This window comes from Nuphar pumila, chromosome 6 (assembly GCF_984573655.1).
Source record: "Nuphar pumila chromosome 6, dmNupPumi1.hap1.1, whole genome shotgun sequence".
Taxonomy (NCBI): Eukaryota; Viridiplantae; Streptophyta; class Magnoliopsida; order Nymphaeales; family Nymphaeaceae; genus Nuphar; species Nuphar pumila.
In genome coordinates this window covers 124274426-124297414 of record NC_143254.1, presented here as the reverse complement: position 1 = coordinate 124297414, position 22989 = coordinate 124274426, and the positions used below count along the sequence as shown (strand labels likewise).

Sequence of the window (22989 nt, the reverse complement as noted above, 5' to 3'; positions counted from 1 at the left end):
TAAAACAAATCCAGGTCATTTTTCTAAGGAAAATGCTTTGAAATAAAGGGATGTAAAGTCTTGAGGGTTGGCCAAATGACGAAAATTGGTTTTAAAACCCAAGTTTTTAAATTTGATTTCGAAATAAAGGTTTTAAAATCGAGTCTGGATTTGATATTTTGAAAACAAGAGTGTTGGATCTCGAAAATGATATGCAATGACATGAAATTGATAAAATGACATGCAATAACATACAAAATGCAAACCCTGGATAAGGGATTTGAAGTCCCAGACCCCTGGCAGAGACAAGGAATTGAAAATTCTCGTCTTCGGATAGAAATTGGATATTGAATATCAGATCTGATATTGGATCCAATCCAAATATGAATTGGACCTCAGATATAGCTAGAATTTCAAAGAAGAAATTGATCTGAGCTCAGATTGGCATTTGTACCAGCTTGGAAAAATGATAGAATTAATGTTCTAGATAAAATGATAGAGAAATGATTTTGTCACTGCAGGGCAAAGAGTGACACTAGAAAATGAGGTTTGAACTGGTTTAAATTGAATTCAACTGGATTCTAGGGTTTCTAAACACAATTGGGCTAGAAAAACACTGACTCAACTAAACTTCTAGACTGAATGATCAAGAAATGACCCAATTCTTAGAGAAATGAACACTAGAGTGAGGTGAATCACGAAAATGTACTGGGTTCGAGCTGAAATAAAGACCAGTTATACTGAGATGAACTTACTTTGGAGCTTAAACACTAGCTAGACTGACAACACTTAGTTCAATTTTAGCTGAAATGAGGTAAAATGGGCTAAAGTGAGCTCCAAAACTGTGAGAAGTGAATTTGAACTAGAACTGGACTACTTGAACTCTTGGTAAACTCGAGTTAGACTCAGAAGAATATGATCGATTGAAATTCACTGACTCAGCGATAATTGACTTGTATTTGAGCTAGAAATGAGCTCATTTATCAGGAAATAGATCAATTTTAGATGAAATGGTCAGAAATGAACATGATTTGCTCATCGTGAGCTTAGAGGAGCTAGAAATGACATACATTATAACTATTTTGAACTTAAAATGAGCTTGGTTGGGCATAACTAACAGAGGTCTAAGGTAACCTAAGGGTAAAATGGTAAATTTTAGGTAAAATGGGTGAAATGACACCTAAACTGGGACAAACCTAGGGGCTAGACTCCAACAAAGTACTACAGAGGGTCGACATCTGTAAGGGAGGTGACCAAAAAATGAGCGGGAAAAATTTGGGGTGTTTACATTAAAATACATGTATGATGTTTAAGAATGTATATATATGATGAGGTAAGGTTGTACTCTATACATTTAGGCATGTTGCTTGTTTATTTATGCATTATGCCTATGTTTTAAAAATGATTTATTTAGGCATTATGCTATGTTTATTTATGCATTATGCCTATGTTTCAAAACTGAAATTTATTTATGCATTGTGGTATGTTATTCATGCATTATGCCTATGTTATAAAAATGAAATTTATTTATGTATTATGCTATGCTAATTTATGCATTATGCCTATGTTTCAAAACTGAAATTTATTTAGACATTATGTTATGTTTATTTATGCAAATTTATTTAGGCATGTTGCCTATGTTTTAAATCTGAAATTTATATGAGCATATTGCCTATGTTAAATCTAAAATTATTTGGGCACTATCCTATGTTTCAAATCCGAACTTTATTTAGGCATTGTGCCTATGTTTTCAGATAGGAAACAACACAAGATTGTATGTATATATAGTGGGTATGAAATAGTATGCGATTATATATATATAGTTGATACCTTTTGAAACTGAAGTAGCATGTGACTATAAATATAATTGTTGGTCAAGTTTGGACCACATGTAAACATACTTAATTGGTCAGATATCATATGTGAAAGAGTATATGGACTCTATAAAACTGGGACTTGAATGGCATTTTGTATGAGACTATATGCAAGTGTTGGTGGCATTAAAAACATGTTTTATGATTTTATTGTTATTAAATGGATACTTGAATAATAAACCCTGATGAATGCCCCCCCGTGTACCCATGGATGTTAATTGAGAGAAACAAAGAATTGTTATCAGAACTTTTAAATTGTTATTGCATGATAAAATACATATTGATATTTATTATGTTTAAGTTATCTCATGATATGTCTCTTGCTAAGTTATGATATCATGAATGTGTTGTACATAAATGCAAAGTGCATGAATGCGATATGCATAAATGTAATATATATGATTGTAATGTACATAAATATGATATGCATGATTTAAATGTATAAGAATATGATATACATGAATGTGATGTACATGAAGGTAATATAATTGATTGTAATGTATGCTCCATGGTGTATTCACCAACCAAACTTTCATGAGTCTGACCCTTTAATGGAATATATTCAGAATAGTGAGAGTTGTGGGATGGCGCAATGCGGTGGCGAGGTCAGAATACCATGTTCTATCGACCCATCGATCCTAGGATGTTTTTGGATCTCAATTAAACTGATATAATTTTGACTCTTATATATGAACATGTATTGTTTAGGTTGGAATGATATTACCCATTTTGTTTCAATTCATGTGGAGTTAAATTCTCAATGGAATCATTTAGTGTACAAACCTGGATCCAAGTCTAAATGAAAATTGGATTCAATCCCATTTAGTGTTGTTAGTTTCTATAACTCGCTCAGGATTGTCCAATTCAAAACCAAAACGATTTTCATTGTGTATCGATCATCTCATTCAAGTTAGATTATATTTCAAAAAGAATATGATTTTCATTGTGTATCGATCATCTCATTCGAGTTTGATTATATTTCAAAAAAATTGTTAAGAATTTATACTTATTTTCGGGTTGGAAATTCTGGGGAGTTACACCCACCTATATCCTATAGTTTCCTTTCATTTGGAAAAAGATTGAATTTTTTGAGTTTTTGCCTTTTCTAAAGCTTATAATTTATTGTTCATAGCATTAATTCATTCTAGATGATTTTTGCTTCATTATAAGAGGATGGTTCTACATATGAGTTAATAGCCATAAGACATACTCTATAGTTGGGTTCAAATGATTCATATGATACAAACTTACTAGGCACTTTAGATATTCTAGTAGATTTTCTAACACTAGATTGATTTATGTCTTGATTTTGAGAATACTTCTCTAATGTACATGGAGGATGATCTTGAGTTTGACACTAATAGACTTATATTTCAGGTTCAAGTATATCAATAGGATTATCATTCTCATGTGCATCATGAGTATCATCATTGTCACTCTCATGGACATCATTATTATCATTTGCATCATCAACAATATCATTATCATGCTCTTTAACTAAATCAAATAAGAAAGAGTATTCACAAGGTTTCTTAGACTAATTTTTTTCAAAATTATTTCTTTTCAAGAAAAGTCACATTTATTGAAACATAAAGTTTATCTTTTTTAATGTCATAACACCTATATCTTTTTCAGTTTTTGACATATCCTAACAAAACATAAGGAATAACTTTTGCAAAAAGTTTATCATTTTTGTTAGAAAGAACAAAACATTTACAGTCAAAGACTTAATCTTTCTTAATCAAGAAAAAATTTAAATAATTTTTTAATAAAAAAAAAATTTCAAGTACAGTTGAAGGGATTTTATTGATTAAATAGACCACCGTAAGGGAAACTTTGGCTCAAAATCTTTTTAAAATATTTTTTGATATGAGAAGTCTTAATGGTTTCAATGATGCGCCATTATTTTCTTTTGGTCAATTCATTTTGTTGTGGGGTATAAGAACAATATTTTTTTATGAATAATCTCTTGTTGATCAAGGTAATTTTTGAAATTATTTGATACATTTTTTTCTCTCAAGTCGGATCTAAAGATTTTAATGAAAGTTTTGAATTGATTTTTAATATAACAATGATTTTTTTAAACAATCAAACACTTCAAATTTGAGTTTAAAAAATAAATTTATGTATGTCTACTATAATCATTTACAAATATAACATAATAGGATACTCCTCCTTTAGACATAATCGATGTTAGTCCTCGTACATCTGAATGAATTAACTCAAATGGTTCTTTAAAAACAAAATGACTTTGCCCATGATAAGGATAACAATAATATGGTTACATCTCATAGAGATAAGGATCTCTCAAAAAGCAAATGTGTCAACTTGGACTCCTTTTATAATAGATCTCATGCTTTAGATAAACCAAATGAAGATCAAAGAGATCAAAACAAATCAAGATTATCATGAGATCAGAAATTATCATTTTTGATAAAATTATCAAAAATTATAATTGATGATAATTGTTATCTTTTGTTAGCTATTATTTGATATCATATCAAAACAGTGTATATCGATATGTCAAAACTGTGTATTCAAACTATTGTAACACTGTTATGTTTATAAATAGAATACTCGATCCTCTCAGTAGACAAGAGAGGGATTATCGAGTTTATTATTATTTTAGTCCAAATTGCAAAGATTTCATTTTTTTTTTAGAAATACAATCTTTACAAACCAAGTTTTTTTTCATTATAATTTTCAATAATGGAAAAAATACAATTTTGACATGCTTAGATGCCCTAATCTCTTATGCCAATTTTCAATATCTTTATTTTCAAGAAAATTACATGAAACTTTTTTTGATAGTTCTAATTTTTTCATGTAATAAAGGTCCCCTCTTCTATGGCCTCACCCAATCGACTTCTCATATTGAAGATCTTGCAACAAGCAACCATTAGATGAAAATGTGACCTTATATCCATGGTGGGTAATTTAAGAAATAGATAAGAGATTTAAATTTAGTATGGGCACCAACCTAATGTTTGAAACATAAAAATTTTGGTCATTTTTAGAAAAAAAATTCAAAGCGCCAAAACTTTTAAAAATGTTGTAAAGCTCCTATCATGAGGCATATTATATTATGATAATAGTTGTGCAATAGGTTTCTTAGTCTTGTTTAGCACAACAAACTAAGCATATTGACTATTGAGACAAACCAACAGTTTATGGATGAGAAAGTGGAGGATCAAGAGTTAGAGACCACATTTTTTTAGAGAATATTTTCAGCAACAAATAGGATTTAAAAAGCAATTTAGTGATTTAAAGAGCAATTTAGCCGTACATGTCATTGCCTATGTAGAGCTTGAGTGTAGTAGTTACAAGAATTTAATGGTACCATGTTTCAACATGTAATATCTAAGAGTGATAATCTTGAAATACAAATAGTGGTTACGGTTAAAAATTGTACATATATTTATATATATATATATATACATATATTATTATGTATATATATTTTTTTTTCTTTTTATTTTTTTTTTCTCTATTTGTAATTGAACTAGTCAACACATGTTGACTAGTCAAACATAAGAGTCATTGGGACTCCAACGACTCTCTATGGAATCCTCCTCCTTTGTGTATAAATATGGGGCAAAGCCTTCACATTATGTAATGCTTCTTGCATAAAGGTTATCAATAAAATATTATTTATTTTGGATTCTTGTTTTTCCCTTTGTATGGGTTTTGTGAGTGACCTCATTTGTGACTTTTGACATGTTTTGTAAGTGAACTCATTTGAGGCTTTTGGTGTGTTCACTTTAGCATTGTCGTGGATCTTGTTGGTGGCTTCTTTTCCTTTGAATAGTATCAGAGCAAAGTTTGCTCTTGACTCTTGAGGATTGCGTATTGACTCATTTTCCATGCTTGTAGGAGAAAAAAAGAATTTCTTGGTAATTCAAGTGCTCGTGTATTCGTGGTGATGTCTTTATACTATTACTCTCCTTTCTCACCTAATATCTTGTTTCTTTTCTTTTCTTTTCTTTTCTTTTCTTTTCTTTTCTCTCTCTACTTTGTAAAGATGGATGACAATGAGAAAGTCACCATCGTACCCATGAAACTCAATGATATTAATTTTGTAGTGTGGTCTTCAATAATGAAGCACCATATAAGGAGAAAAAGATTATGAAGATTAATTTATGATTCTAATCTGGAGTCTAAACTAGTCCTCATAAAGGTAGAGAAAAAAGAGGTGCCTCTTGTGGATGGTGAGAAGACTAAGACACTAGCCACTTATGAAAAAAAGTTAAAAGAGTGAAGAATGGGATATGCCAAGATCATGTATTTGTTAATCAATAGAGTGGATATTAAAAAATGCTTTAGTCTTACAAAATTTGAGCATGCTAACAAAGCTTGAGAATACCTTAAGAATATGTATTCTCTTAAGGATATTGCTTATGTGTGCAATCTTCAAAATAAAGTTAATACAATGACTCAAAAAGACAAAAGTATTATGGAATGCTATAATAAATTGTCCAAACTTTAGAAAAAATTATATATTCTTGAGCATAAGTGGCATTGTGTGGAAAATATAGAGCTCCGACAAAAGCAACTTGATGTGGAACATTTCTATCAATTTATAAATAGCTTGAGACTAAAGTTTGAAAACACCAAATTCGCTCTTCTTCATAGAGGGAAAGTACCCTCTATTATTGACACTATTTAAGAATTAAGTATGGAAGAGAATAGGCTAAAAGGGCACTCTTTCAAAAATAAAGATGACTTTATTTTGGCCGTCTCTAGACCGAGAAACTACATGCACCCCTACAAGCCACCTCATTGGAAACAAGGAAATGAGCATGATAACAAGCCTTATTGGAAACAAGATAATGATTATGATTGGACAAAAATTATTTGTTATAACTATCATGAACTCGGGCATACTAAGCCTCAATGCCCAAAGTTTAGAAGAAGGGAGGAAAAGAAGGCAGCTTTAGTTGGCTCTTCACAAGAAATAAATGATGCACTCATATCAATGTCACAACTTATAGATATGGAGGCACTATCAGGTATAAGTGTTCCTAAGGGTAAAGCTCTTCATTTGAAAAAAGACTCTCTATGGACTTAAACAAGTCTCAAAGGTTCGGTATGATCGGTTTAGTCGAGTTATAATTGATATTGGATTTAAAACTTGTTTGACTGACACTGTAATGTTTGTTAAAATTTCTGATACAGGTATTATTATTGTTCTTCTCTTTGTGGATGACATGATCATCACAAAAGAAGATAAATAGGGAGTTGAAAATATTAAAAAATTTCTCAAAAAATATTTTGAAATGACTGATTTAGGCTTCTTAAAATATTTCTTAGGAATCAAAGTTGCTTATTCTCTTAGAGGATATTTATTATCTCAGTCTAAATTTACTTTTGACATTGTCTCTACATCTGGTATCACAGATGATAAGAGAGTTGATACCCCTGAGATTGTCAACACTAAGATGCAAATTGATGATGGATTTTTTGAAGATCCTACTCCTTATAGACAACTTATTAGAGTACTCTTTCACCTTTCAATTACTACACTTGACATAACACACGTTGTACATACTAGTCAATTTCAACATGCTCTCACTTCTATTCGCATGGAAGCAATTTTTTGTATTATTAGATATATTAAGGATTCTCTTTCTCGAGGCCCCTTTTTGTCTGCTTCATCTTCTTTAAATTTAATTGCTTATACTGATGTTGATTGAGAAGATGATCCCAATAACAGACACTCAACCATAGATTTTTGTATTTTCTTAGGTAAATATCTAACTTCATGATGATGCAAGAAACAACAGAAGGTTTTGCTTTCATCAACTAAGGTTGAATATCGAGCCATGACAACTACAACGATTAAAGCAGTCTACCTCAAAAAGTTGTTGACCGATATGAGATCTCAAGTGAGAGGAGCTTCCCGCATATGTTATAACAAAAGTACACTCTATATTGCCAGTAATCATAATTTTCATGAACGTACTAAATATATCGAAATAGATTGTCACTATGTCCGAGAGGAGTATCTACATGGGACCATTGATCTACCACATGTTACATTAGAATACCAGTTAGCAAATTTATTCACCAAACCTCTCGTTGCTCCCCGTTTTCACTTTCAGTTATTGTAACATAATTTTGAAGGGGGGTGTTGAAAATTATACATATATATCATTATATATATTTATTTATATAAATATATATTTTTCTCTTTCTTTGTTTTTCTTTTCTTTATTTATAATTGAACTAGTCAACACATGTTCACTAGTCAAACATAAGAGTCAGTTGGGATCCTCCCCACATTAGGTAATGCTTCTTGCATAAAGGTTATCAATAAAATATTATTTATTTTAACTTCTTGTTTTGCCCGTTGTGTGAATTTTGTGAGTGAACCCATTTGTGGCTTTTGGTGTGTTCACTTTAGCATTGTGGTGGATCTTGTTAGTGGCTTCCATTTCTTTATAGTCATGATATATTGGTAACTTACCATAAAGTTTTATATGATAAAAGGAGTCTTCCACTTCTGATCGGCATCCAAGACTGGGATGACATTTCCTACCAAAGATGATCCTTCTTGAATCTTCTTTTTCATCAATATCTTCTTGTATAGAACTCACTTTCTTTCACAAATAATATGAGCTTCATAAGTTATGCCGCATACAATTCCTTTGTTGCCCGAACATTTTTCCATGAGAGGTTATGCAGGTGCTGCTATCTTCAATTGTTTTTCGTGCATCTACATGGGCAAACATGCCTGAGTTTTTAAAAGCTCAATAAGGCCCACACAGAAACTCATACATCCACTCTCAAGATGACAAACAGGAGACCACAGCCTCAGGCGTAGAACATTATATATACATGTGACAAAATACATATGCAATTACTTGGGTGCAATCCATCTCAACTATACAATGCCACCTACAGGAAACATAGTCACACATGCTCATCATTTTCAACTAAGCCTCTGCTCCTTTAGGTTCCTGCAAAAAGAAACAGCTAGTAGCAGACCAAAATGATGATCATATAAGAATGGTTAGATGAGGAGGTATTGATTATTCTGAAAATTCATCTGAGAATGAAGATTAAGGAGAGTGAATGAACACAGTATTTCTATGTGAGAACAAATTAAAATAAAAAACTATATATATATATATATATCCAGCAGCTACTAACAGATTCATGAAAATGTTGGTACCAAAAAATTGTATCCATACTGCCATCAACAAGGCATTAGTTCCATGCTGCTGATGAATTGGGGAAAAATTCAGGTAGAAGCAAATAGTACAATTGGCATGGCTGAAAGAGGGAGAACTGAATAAAAAACAAGGAAAAGAAAAAAATTCTTTTACCAATGGCCAGAGAAACAAGATACATCAGTCAAACAAGCCTGTTGACTGGCTTACCAACTAAAGCTGTAACTTTTTAGTTCTTCAACAATTTTATCACTCTTTTCAAAAATGCTAGGTGCAAAATTGCGGACCTTACCATCATATTCCATTATAAACTTAAGGTCTTGTACAGGTTTAAATCTTAGATTGCTTGACATCTTTTTGTGAAGGTAGGATCATCGTGACAACTGACAAGTAATGCTTTTATCTCCACTCTTTTTTATCAAACCTTGGTGTCACATTGTGAAAAGACAGCAATGAAACATGAAGTAATGTACTTATAACAAGATTCAAGAAGTATACATCCATCTTGTAAATTGGTTATTTCCATGACCACATCTTCTGCCTCCTAGAAATACTACCATTCTTCTATGTCCCCTAGCCATATTGGTGACCAAAACTTCCTAGGCAAAACTTGAGAAATCAGACCTGTAAGTTTCATCTCATAGTTCGACAAAATCGAAGTTAGATCATTGAGGGAAGCAGACACATTAGAATACTGCAATGGTGGAGAGGATGCAGTACTCAGGGACAAGGCCAATAATAGCTTGCTCAACTATATCCTTTTCTTGCACTTCATATCCTACCATGACAAGCTTGTCAGTAATGGTCTTAATCTTGTTCAGGTATTCTAAGACTGACATTGGACCCTTCTTGAGATTTTGAAACTCCTTCAGGAACATAACCTCGGATTATGATATTTGGGAGAGCATTTGTACTAACTTTGTCCAAAGTTGCAAGGCAATACAATAATCAGGTACTCCAATAAGGACCTCCTCGGATAGGGTGGAGGTAATGTATGTGACGAAGGCCTGGTCCTTTTTCATCAAGGCCTCAAATGCAGGATTCTTGACAGGAACAAATGCAACAACAACCCCTTTGTCATCCTTGTCTTCTCTCATGACATACTCTGGTGGAGGGATGATGGACTCGTTAAGGTGTCCAGAGAGACCTTTGTTCCTAATGAAAGAAGTTATTTGCCCCTTCCAAGTTAGGAAATTGGAAATGTTAAGTTTTTTAAAAACGAATTGAGGCAAAAGTAAAAATCTTGGGTAAGACAAAAACAGGGTTATCAAAAATGCTATAAGAGGTTGGGAAACTGTTTCCGGAACGGGAAATACAATGTTTTTGAAAGGTTTGAGAAACACCAAAAAAATTATGGGAAACATGTTTCCCATGCATTTCCCAAACGTTTCCTTTTCATGGGATATATGTTTTTCATTTTTTATTTTACTAGTTTACTATATTACTTTTTCTTAATCGTTTCCCATGTGTTTCCCAGTCATTTCCCATTTCCAGTTTCACATGAACTTGAAAAACCTCGTTTCCCATTTCTGTTTCCCTTCATGGAAACCTTGGAAAGAAGAATAGAATTATCAATGAAGTTATTAGAAGACGATTAGGAAAATCAGGTTTTTTTTGTTTAAGATGATCCAAGCATGTCATAGGGAGAAGCCATATAATATGATTGGTAGAAAAAGGATGACAGTGCAAGGACTATTACTATTATAAGGTACTAGGTATCAGCAATGAAGAAGCAACAAAAGATAGAATTCAAGTAGTCAAGATGCATATATTAAGGTAGACATCTTGGGTGACAAAGAAGAACAGACTTATGAATGAATTTATTAGAGAAGATGATTAGGAAAATCAGGGTTTTTTTGTTTAAGATGATCTAAGCATGTCATAGGGAGCCATATAATATGATCGGTAGAAAAAGGACGACAGTGCAAGTTGAAGGTAATAGAAAAGGGAGAGTGAAGAGGACCTAAGGAAGGTGGTTGCTAGGGCTGTGAACTGTAGATAGGAATGAATAGATAAAACATGCCTGATAAAGCAGCCTTATGCAGAAAGGAAGATGTTGATCATGATACTGTAAGGTGGCAAAAGACATCAGATCTACTGACTTGATGCCAAATCAACACTAAAATATCAGGATCTAAAATTGAGAGGGGAACTTCATGAATATGTGTGGATCTGTACTAATCTTAACAAAAATTCATTTTTATTAAAAAAGAGTAGATTTCATTCCTTAATAGTGGCATTCAGAAAGAGGTCTATATGGAACTCCTATTGGAGTCTCCACTTTGTGGTGTTACTTTTATTTGAGATTCCATATGAATTCTAGCCAACTATCCCAAAAAACTTATTATTTTTCAAACAATATATTTTTATCTTCTAGATTGGCAAGTATGGATCATAAAATGCCTAAAGTTCTATAATATATTTGTTAAAGTTTAAAATATTTGCATTTTTTATGAGGCATGAACCATTTTCACTTCAAGTCACTCCTTGACAAAATTCTCCATATAACTCATGTTATTTTCTTTTGCTGTTTGATAGTTGAGGACATATATGTCACTTAGCGTGTGAAAGTATGCCTTCATTGTATCACTACTAACTTATAATATAATATCTACTCCTGTAGCTGTAGATATTTGGGGATACTTGTTGCCTTGCAGTAAATGATTTCCAATTGCTGATGTATAAGGTTACCTTTTTATTACATTCTAACCTTTGGTGTAGTGCCAAGAAGAGTTGCATGATGTTACATTAATGCAAAGAAATGTAGTGAGCCCATTACATATTGTAGGATCTATTATACGATACAACCTTAATTGATAGAAGTGATGACCATTAAAGAAAGTTTTTAAAAGAGGAGGAAAAAGTATCAATTTTCAAGCAAGATATAATCTTTTTTCATAATAGGAAAAAAACAGCCTATAATATGTAAAAATATATCTCAATCCCAGATCCTACATTAATTAACATAGCGCACAAACTTGTGACAGAATAAGTGTTCATTATTGATCATAGTCACAGATATCGGCAATATTTTTCAAAATATTGTGACATTTTAAAATCAGCAAATGCTAGTAAAGGTAAATCAACAATTTATTTATATAGTGAGATTCTCATGATAATATCATGATATTATCAATTATTATTATTATTTTTATTTATCTTCTATATCTTAAATATATTTTTTCTTCTTAATTTTGCATTTTTATTATGTGTATTTTATTGTCTAAACATGTTATTTTCTTACTTATTGTTGCTATTTTTAAAAATTTTAAGCCTTGAGATTTTCTCAAGATTTATCAACCTAATCTATATTATCTTTAGAAATAACCTTGCCGAGATATAGCAGAGACCAATAATTTGTGACTATGTTATTCATATCCTGGCCGAGATATAGCAGAGACCGATAATTTGTGACTATGTTATTCATATCCTGGCACCAGTGGACAAATTTAGGCTGTTCAATTTCGAAATTAGTCATCAAGAGTCACATGTTTCTAAATTTAGTCTGTAACTCTAGTTTGTAGAGGAGAAAGAGTAATAATATAAGAACAGTCAACTTACACTAGCTACAGTAATCAGGCGACTTTCAGCATCATATATCAATTCGGTGCCGCAACTGATCAAACCAAAACACAAAAATAAACCATATTTGTCACTAAATGTTAAAAGATTTTCTGTAATAGCACATATCATAATGCACAAACCATGGAAGCACATTTGCCTAGGGAATATAAGATTCACTTTTCAACAGTTTAGGAAGAATTGCTTACTTTGAGCACTTAATTGTATTCGTAGATCCACCACTAGATACTGACAGTATTGACCCAAAAAAGGATACATTTTCAGTTGCACAGTTTGGACAGGATCCCTGAGCATGTTAAAAAGATTTATCATGACTAAAACTGAACCACAGAGAAAATTTATTTTATGCTGCTGTAGCTTTCATACCTTCAATATCAAGAAATCCTTCAAAATGGCATTAGTGATGCTCCGTGCTCCCCAAAAGATTAGAGGCAAAGCAGCAAACCAAGTGAAAATAAAACTGAATGGCTCTGGAAGCTGCAATCAGTAAGAAATAAGTTAATGGCCAAGCTAAATAAATGCACAATACTGTGCAATTTTATTATTACCCTGAGCAGAAAACTGGTAGGCTTAAGTTTGAACTGTCATGTCAAATCCAACAAAAGCAACTTTCAGGAAACAGCAGTAAATGAAACTGTTGATAGAGATGCTTTAGAAAATTCAAGCAGTCTATGGAAACAGTATGGAAGACTCGAGTGGCAATGTTGTTAAGGTTGATAAACATATAACTGAGCTCTCTTTAGAACAATGAAGATTGATCATATGAAAAAAATAAGGTATCATATTCCAACACTTCGACTAAAGAGGGAGCACAAAATCGGCTATCATCAGGTAACAGAAACGTAGATGACCCAGTAAAAGGAACTGTTCATAGAAAATCATCATATATCAGCATCATGTGATTAAGAATAAGATATCTCATACACATAATGACTGGAAGCTAAACCGGAAAGATCCTTGATTACATTTCTTGGTAAAACACCACATGATATTTGACATATAATTATTTGTCAAATTACTGTCCCAGAATGTGGTATTTATAAAATTAATTCTTGCTTGGGAATGGTATTCATTGGAAAAAATAAGCACTTTAAGTTATGCTGGTGTCACTAGCTTATTCAACTGCTGAACATATTGTTTCAAAGTGGGCAACTGCCAAAGCGCATAGAAACAGTAGACAGTCTTTTGTCTTGCTCAAAAGTCCAAAACATCACCAATATTTATGAACAGAAATTGGAACAGTTTGCACCTCCAGGAGATATGTGATTTCAAATCCAGTCAAGTCATCCAGAAAGAAGAACCTGTTAGTGGACAAATTGTCAAATCTTTGAGGAAAAACTGCAAGGAATTGTATTGGTGTTATCATAGAAATGTGCATGAACTCACAAGGTCAATGAAATAACAGCAGCTGGCACGTTCAGTAGGAACATCTTCAAGTAGTCAACCTCCAAGTCACTATAGACCTATGAAATGAAAACATAAACTTTGGTATTAGATTACGAAAAATGCAGACATTTATGATTAACAAAGTAACCCTACTAGAATATAAATTCAATGCACTGAATCAAAAAATAAAAGAAAAAACTATCTGATGTTTAAATTATACATCAACATTCCATAAATACCTCCGTTCATGACAGAGGTGAGGTAAAAACTGAGTTCACTTGCAAAAATCCGATAAAATGTGAGCAGAACAATACTCTAAATGTATACAGTCAAATGGCTCAGATCTTCCTAATTATCCCAGTTCATGATTCATGTATTGGGTTCAAATTCAAATTGCTACTATGGCTGTTCTCTGCAAAGTTCACAAATTTGGGACCTAACTTATGGCTTCATTTTCCTTTGTTTTGAAAATAAGCTCAAAATAAATAAGTTAAAAAAACTATATGCAAGAATGCCTAAAAGTATAACATAATTTGTGCAAGTTCTTCATGTTTTTGTTTGTTCATAAAATACCCCTGATTATGATCATAGTCACAAAATTTGGTGTTATTTTGAATTTCATAAAATGAAATATTAATGATAAAAACATGAGATATTCAATATATTGCTTAAATTGAATCTCATGATTTATTGCCTATATATTAAAAAAACATTATAAATACACTACCATTGTTTTGATGGTATGACTCCTCATTTTTGAAATATAACAGCATTCACTGTATGAAATGAAAGCTGGATACCTGCTTTGCAAGCATTAAATGCTGTATGGCAGGCAGCAGTACATGATGCTTGCCAGACCATATTGGAAACCTTGTTACTTTATGTAATGGGAAGGGGATCCCTCCTTTTATTATAACATGTAGGAAGGCCCAACCTCTTCCACCCCCTTCGATGCAGGACTATTCTTCCCATGAAGCAGTGTAATATACATTAAGTGGATATACATATCATTCCAATGGTCCATTAAACGCCCCCACTTAATTTCACTCCATATTATAATACCAGCCCAAGACTCTCTCTCTCTCTCTCTCTTTATATATATATATATAAAGAGAGAGAGAGAGAGAGACTAGAATATGATAACTATAGGTGAATTGGGCATTTCCAACACTTTTTTTGCAAATTCAACCATGTAGATTTATTCAGCATGGTGAATTTGCTAGGAATCAACTGTTGGATCATGTATTTTCGATGAAAAAAATGATTTTTGGATGCTTGAATATTTATGAAAATTATGAGCCGTTGATTTTAAAGCCTTAAAAAATCTTGTTTATGCATCATAATTGGATAATTCAAGAGTTGATCCTTATAAAACCAAGCATGTAGATCACATCTGTATGATTAGAGTTAAGAGAAAAGAACAAAAAATCCATGAAAATTGTGCTTCACACAATAGTTCTCATAGAGAGAGAGGGGCAAGTATTCACCGTTGGTGTATGGGCATGCTTGTCTGGTCCTTTTGTCCTTGTAAGATTTTAATACATGAATATAGCACAACCACAAAAGGAATGAATATACGTTCTTATCCTATCCTTCTCTGATGCAGAGCACGTCCCAGATCAAGCAGCAGGCAAAGTTTGTTTCGGGTCCGGAATCGAGACCCGGATCCAGCAAGGGCTTTTAAAAACCCCTCTAGGGTTGCGTGCACAGAGAAGAAGATTATTGAAATCGCAGCCTGTTTTCTTTTCTATTGGTTTTTGCAGCAACCGTCTTTTCTTCAACAACTTTTCTTCTTTTCCTGTTTCAGTTTCACGTTAGTTTTGGCAGCAACCTTTTGGCTACCTGCATTTATGTTAGTTGTCTGTTTGCCAGTTGATACCATGGTTTTAAAACTCGCCGAGTCAACTCGGTGACTCGGCTGACTCGGCTCGGCCCTCCAACGAGTCAACTCGGCAAGCTAAACTCGTTCTGCGAAAACTCGGCCTGACTCGGGTTGACTCGGGCGAGTTTTGGGCACTTTTTCTTTTTTCATTTTTCAAAGGCTATGGGCATTTTTTTCATATGTAAGTGTTCATTTTTCAAAGAACAAATAGCATAATAACAATAGGCTTACCAACTTAATATAAAATCACAAAATTAGTAAAAGTCAATCAAATTTCACATGTCCATTCATTCCTTTTGGTAGCTCCAGGTAAAGAATCAAACCCAGTACCCCTCAATGAACATAGAGTGAATCCACTAATCCAGCTAACATAACTGATCCCTCATGCAACCATCTCTGAGACCTACACAATAGTTGGCAGCCAGCCTGTTCAAAACCAACAACATAAAATGCCCACATTTATCATTATAATATATATACATCACAACATTCTCATTATCCAAAGCTTATATGCATTTATGTGCAGATATATAAGGCATGGTCCAATCAACTCTACATCAGAAACACACTTACAAATATCAAGATAAAGTTCAATGTTCCCAAAATTTTGCAAGGATTTTCTGAGGCCCTGCAACACAACAGTTATGTCCATATATTCAGGATGTAAACCATGATCGAGCATGGCTATTAAAGTTCTTGAAGCTAGTAATTAAGTCATTCTTTATATATTGTCTTGAAAGACTTGCTCCTGCTTGTGTAGTTTCTTTAGTAAATGTGAGATTTGAATTAAGAGCAGTTGTACTTAATGTTATTTTACTTATTAATCAATTAAACTAGTAATTAAGTCATTCTACAAACCTTTATATGTTTAAATGACAATTTATATATTGTCTTTGTTTTAAAATCAAAAGTTAACAAAACCCGGTCCGAGTCACCGAGTTGACCCACCGAGTCACAAGTCAATAAAGAACGAGTCGAGTTCCGAGTCACGGGTTTTAAAAACTTGGTTGATACAACAACTTTTTCTTTTCAGCAGGGTTCCCTTTCCCAGTCGTTCAGTGTTTTGTCTTTTCTTTCATTTATATTCAGCACCTTGTTCATTGATGTTTGATATTGAATTAAATAAATTCAAGCCTTTTCAGTCTGTTCAGCGCACAACTGGGTTGGGTCGTGCCTTCACAACCTCCATCAGGGAATACGTGAGGGTTGAAGACTGTGTCAGGTGATCATGCCCTCACTGCCATTAGCCAAACACTTGAAGGCTGCATAAAGAAAAAAACACGTGTTGCTTCAACGTGGTCGTGTGATCCGAGCCTTTAAGGCCTCACATCGATTCTGGGTCATTGCTGGCTGTCCAAACTGTGTATTGAAGGAGCAACCACAGCCATCCAATAATAGCCCTGTGCTGATCCTTTCACAGCATCACACCCTTCAGCGTCAACACCCACGGGTTGTTGAGTTCTTTGTGGTTGTACGACTGAACGTGCATTAGAAGACCAGCAGGACGTCGCCACCCATTAACGCGAAAGTTCCGAGCCTCTCGCACTACATCATTCTCCCTCACTCTCAACACTATTTCTCTTCCCCTACTTCATCTTCCATTCTCGACACATCTTCACACATGCACACCCCCCCCCCCCCCCCTAATCTTCACACATCTTTCATAGCACTCCATTCAAAATGTAATTCACTATCTATATGATGGTATCAGAGGCTAGACTTTGAACCAAAGGGAGGAAATGAAGACTCTATCCACCACTGGCTAACATTATTAAGAGGGCCGCAACCCGAAGATTGAGAGATTGACTGGTTTTGGGTCCATTAGCTTTCATTAGAAAGGGACTTTAGATGGATTTAGAAGTAAAAATAACAAGATTTGGTGAAACATTAGGAAGTTTCAAAATTTCCAAAGTAATTTTTTGCTGCCAAGCTGAATCTTGTTTTTTCAGAAAACTGAGGGTTGAGCAACCTCTCAGGAGCTTTTAAATGTATAAACTTGTGTTGCATGAGGAGATTAGAGGTACTCACACTCTTTGGATATGTTGGTCTCAAAAATTAGGTGTGATTGAATGTGATATAGAGTGCCTCTTGTGTGACTATGGGATGGTGGCAGACCTAGCTATGAACCAGCATGTGTTTGAAGCTTGTAGAAGCTCTATAACCCTTATGAGTGTTTGTTCCTAAGGGAGGTTTAATATCTCATTGTGGAGAGAGCATAGATTTTCTCATATAATAATATGATGAACCGAGTGGAAGAACTCAAGGGAGCAAAGAGAAGGAAGGTTTACCAGTGAAAAAGAGTGGTTAGTATTGGTGGTTAGGAAGGATCCAAATTATAAATGTAAGATTTGATGGTCGAAACTATGTTGAATGGGCTCGGTTCTTAGAGTTGGCTATTTTTGTGAGAGGTAAGTGGGAGCATATTACTGGAGTTCATAATCTGGGGGAAAAGAGTCCCCAATACACAAATTGGAGGAAAGAGAATGCACTGGTTGTCTCATGGATCTTACAACCGACGTCACCTAGTATTGCTAGGACATTCATGTATTTATACATGGCAAAAAAGTGTGAGAAGCCATAACTGGAGCATCTTTCAAAACAATAAATGTAGCCAAAAAAATATGAAAATACTTCATGAGATAAGGAGATGACGTTAAGGGAATAGAAGCATGAGTAGTTCTATGCAGAATTGCAGAGTTTATGGAGATGAACTATACTATTTCACCAAAATTGATTGTCCTACATGTGCAAACAAAATGAATGAACAAAGTGAAAGGAGGAAGGTGTTTTGATTTGTTATGGGGACAATTTATTGCATTCTGTCATTGTGCACAAACCATGGATTGCTAATGTTCTATGCATCAACTTTTGCAGCGATTGCAGGCACAAGCACTTTGTTGCAACCTATGTCACATGGGTGCGGGTGCGACACGGGTGCGGCGCAATTTCAAAAATTTTGGACACGGAGACTCGGCTATATATATATTTTAAAATATATGTATATAACAATAATAAGACTCGGTCAAAGTTGTGCCCATTAGAGGACACAGCTATATATATATATATATATATATATTATTTTTTTTAGTTTTTTGCCCTAAAAAATGGACAAAAATAGACTCAGTCAAAGTTGACCGAGTTCAAAAATTGGACGGACTCGGCCCCGGTGCATTGACCGAGTCTGACACTTGGTTGGCCGTGTCCGCCCTGTGTCCGCACCCGTGTCGGGGAGTGAACTTGCCATAAAAGTACCCTTTGCAAATAGTAGGATGGAAACTGCATAATATGCATGTGTACCATATAAATAGTCCAGTACGCTGGACATTTAAGATTTATGTTTATATGAAACATATTTCTTCATCTGCTGAATGTTTTAGATTTGTAATATTATCCCAACATATGGAAAATGTTTGATATTAAAGAAGTCTTCACAAACCTGATGCCTTGAACAAACAAGGGGAGACAGAAAAACATGTAGATTCAAGAAAAAAAGAAAAAGCATAAACCCATACCTTTCTACTACGAAGGCTGCAACGAGGGCCCTCCTGCATAATCGTGCTTCCATCTTTCTGCAGAAAAGCAGATATGGATGATTGAAAACTTGTACACTTTGAAAACTTACAAAGCATAAAGTCATACCGACTACATTGGTATCTTTGATGATTCTATGATGCATTGCTCATATAAGTATTATAAATTAGTCTCATAACATTATCCAAGTACCCATCGTTTGAATTTGAACAAGGTCATGACGATAATTTCACATAACCACTAACTACTCCCTTTGTCACGATTGCTCCAGAAACATAAATGAGTCTCAAGTAATTAACAATCCATTATGACATGTGGAATGTACAGTGGACAAACTTGCAGAGCTATCTGATTTCAGAAGACAAAAGAGAAGTGGAAGCAAACCTTAAGGCGTAGTTTCAGTGCATCAAATTCTTCATCTGACATTATTGGCTTCCCAGCCACATAAGCCATTGAAGCTTCAAGCAACTTCTGCTCATCTGGGCCTGAACGTTGAATAAAAACAAAGAATTATACCACTATCTCTCTCTAGTTATCAGATGCCAAACATTGGAACTTAAGTTCAGAAATGCAATAGTAGTTGTGAGGAAGTGATCTTGAAATACTGCATCAAGACAAAAGTTGAATCTGAACTTAGCATGACAACGCTGCTCCCTTCCCACATTAGTTCTTCTTTGAGGTTGTCAAACTCCTCATTACTCATTATTGGCTTCTTATCATAGTAGAATGACTGCAGCATACAGAAGATGCCACATTATTATTGCTTCCACAAATGAATATAAGCTCAATACTAATATCTCATGATGTTTTTTCTATATCAAAACTAATTCAAAGATAACTGAAAAAAGAAAACAAGGCCCATCTCATGTACTTGCAAGGCTTGTAGAAACTCCTGTTCAAGCTCCCCTAGTGTCTTCTTCTCTTCTTTTTTATCAAGACTACAATATGGTAAGATCTTGCTATCAACAACCTCCTCTCCTTCAATCTGGCCTGCACAAAATAGGGTGAATTTATAAAGGAAGCAGAACTACTAACTAGGACACTATTTCAAACTAATCAAGTAAACCATAATGATATCATCAACAAAAATTATAATAAGAATAAAAAAGAAAGTGCTGAGAAGCACAGTTTTTTTTTTTGAAAGAAGCTGAGAAGCATACAGCTGCAATCAGCAAATTGGCAAGTGTTAATCTACTCTATCATGTGACAAACACCACTAAACAGGAAAATCCAGAACGTAGATGATGAGTGACTTAAGGCAAGTTCACACATATAGAATATTCACTGCTACCACAAACTCTTGTACACTTTGTTGATGGAAAGGATGTTAGCATGATTATTGGACTATCAGGGCATCCTGGACACTTTCATCTGGGTAAGCCATACCATGGAGAAGGGGCTAACTGCACAAAGGGTAATCCTAACTTGCTATAAAATCCCCGAGATTGATAACCTTTCCATGATTTAGGTATGGCATTCAGAGAAACATGAAAAGAACTTCCCAAAATACAAATGAAGATGAAAACTTAAAGCTGCCAAAGATCTGCATATCAATCTCATTCTGTCTATGGACGAAAACATGGATCTCCATGGATATACAGCCACAAGTCACCATAAAGGAACTTGAAAGCTAAAGAAGAGCGTTGGTAATAATTCTATAGAGAGTTTCTTGCCATTCCATACATGAGAAGGCACCAAGGAGGGTTAACATGGAAATGCGTGAACCACCAAAATAACACATTGCAGCAGACCTAGTGACCTATACCCAATGCTCTTCATTAGATTGATCATGCAATAGGCGAAATTATTAAGAATTCACACTTGAGGAACACATCCATGATCTATGATTTTTCATTATGCTGCGTGTTGGTGCATTCGTGAGAAGAGATTACAGTTGCTCATTTCCACTATGAACTAGATAATGATTACAAGCTTCAGACGCACACTCACCATTTCATTAACCCAAAAATCTTTCCATAGAATTGTGTTTCAGCATACATCTTTGAATGAGTGGTAGCAGTAAAAAATGCTTCATCCTTGGATTTTCAAGAAAAAAACCATTGCATAACGAACATGATCATCAACAAATGCAAAAAATAAGCGCGACAGAGAAATGCCCAGAGCTAAAGCAGGTTCCCAAATATCTGAAAGCACAAACCCAAAACAAAACAAGGCTCCAAGTTTATAACTATTCCGAATTCAACAAATTCAGCGCATTAATCAAAACACACGGACATGAATGCGGACATGAATGCATGTAAAGAACAGACAAACGGTTTAACAAACAGTGAAACATATCCAATGGGGCAACGTTGGAAGATCCCTTTGGTGCTACTGATTTCCAATTTCCCATAGCTTCGACATCGATTTGTCGAAAACCACGCAAAAACAAGAACGTGGTTTCTCGAAAACAAAGCAATCCGAGAGACACCCACAAACGATCCCCCAAATAACATCAATATTCCGAGAAAAAACAAACCGGAGAAAGAAGCACGCACCTTGCTGTTCAGCGGACTGGGCAGCGATGGGCGTGCTTCGGTGCGTCGCCGTCGACGCCCTGGGATTGAAGCTGCCATGATTGGGGAAAGGAATTCTGATGGAAGAAGAGGTCAGGGAAGAAGAAGAAGGGAAGGGCCTGCAGATCGGGGAGCAGGACAGGCGGGAAGGTAGAGAGCTGGAGATTCGAGCGGCAGCGGAGGGGAAACCGAATTCTACCATGGTGGTCGGTGAGCGTGACCGCCTCGGCTGCTTGCTTTGGAAGCCACTGCCCTTCTCCTACTGTGTGTGTGAGAGAGAGAGAGAGGATAACGAGGCGGGGAACGTGTGGAGGGAAAAAACGGTCCCCTTTGAATAAACGAGGCTGTGGACATGTGGTTGGACGTTGGGCCTCCCCAGTACCAAGTGTGATGGTTCGCCAAGCAACCGACTCGTATCGGGGCTGTGGGAACAGATGAACCGGGAATCGGATAGTCTCTTTAGTTGCTACTTGTGAAGGACTGTAAACGGATCGGAAGTAATGAGATATCTGATTCAAATCCAACCCATTATTTCTGTATTCGGATCCTTATAATAAGATCTGGTGTGGATACAGATTTGCTAAGTTATTTATTTCGGATTTGGATCTATATTACCTGGATTAAAATCCCGAAATAGCCTTTTGCATGTAAAGAACTTTTTTTTTACTGAATCTAGTATTGCAGTGGACCGGGGCAGGGGATAAGGTCCCCACCCCTGCCCCGCCTCAAAATCCTGCCCTCCATCCCCGCATGGATTTTTTTTTAACCTTCATCCCCATTTTATGTCCTCCATCCCCGGTCCAAATGAGGCGAGATGGGACAGGACCCATTTTCCCTCGGTCAATTGCCATCCTTAAAGAAGGATTGAGGACGAGGCGGGGTGGGGCAAGGCAGGGGAAAGTGTAAGTTCATCCCCGCATGGGTTTTGATTTTAACCTCCACCCATGTTTCATGTCCTTCATCCCCAATCCAAATGGGGAGAGGCGGGGCAGGGCCCCATTTTCCCCCAGTCTACTGCCATCCCTACTTTCCATTGCACAACTCATGTTTCTGAACCAAGAAAAACA

The 22989-nt window shown here is 34.9% G+C and overlaps 1 protein-coding gene across 3 annotated transcripts; it reads right to left on the bottom strand.

The window, feature by feature from the left end:
• Positions 1–8416: 8416 nt before the first annotated feature.
• LOC149836039 (PGR5-like protein 1B, chloroplastic) lies at positions 8417–22229 on the bottom strand. 3 transcript variants are annotated; one of them, XM_090008946.1, is made up of 11 exons: positions 21905–22229; positions 20278–20396; positions 20040–20136; positions 19791–19891; positions 19388–19444; positions 13994–14070; positions 13857–13908; positions 12974–13084; positions 12796–12893; positions 12587–12641; positions 8417–8812 (listed from the first exon to the last, which is right to left on the bottom strand). In XM_090008946.1, exons 1-11 carry the CDS (start codon positions 22122–22124, stop codon positions 8789–8791), a joined length of 1011 nt encoding a protein of 336 aa, XP_089865072.1. In that variant the 5' UTR covers positions 22125–22229; the 3' UTR covers positions 8417–8788. The 3 variants fall into 3 exon arrangements, with proteins under 3 accessions (XP_089865072.1, XP_089865073.1, XP_089865071.1); XM_090008947.1 differs by having other exon boundaries at positions 8417–8828; positions 21905–22210; XM_090008945.1 differs by having other exon boundaries at positions 8417–8568; positions 21905–22210.
• Positions 22230–22989: the final 760 nt, after the last annotated feature.

Coding starts and splice junctions, on each gene's coding strand:
- LOC149836039 (XM_090008945.1), bottom strand. CDS start 22,124: ATGGTAGAATTCGGTTTCCCCTCCGCTGCCGCTCGAATCTCCAGCTCT. Junction 19,445..19,790: donor CACTGAAACTACGCCTTAAG/GTTTGCTTCCAC, acceptor GCTTTTCTGCAG/AAAGATGGAAGCACGATTAT. Junction 12,894..12,973: donor AGGATTTCTTGATATTGAAG/GTATGAAAGCTA, acceptor TAACATGCTCAG/GGATCCTGTCCAAACTGTGC.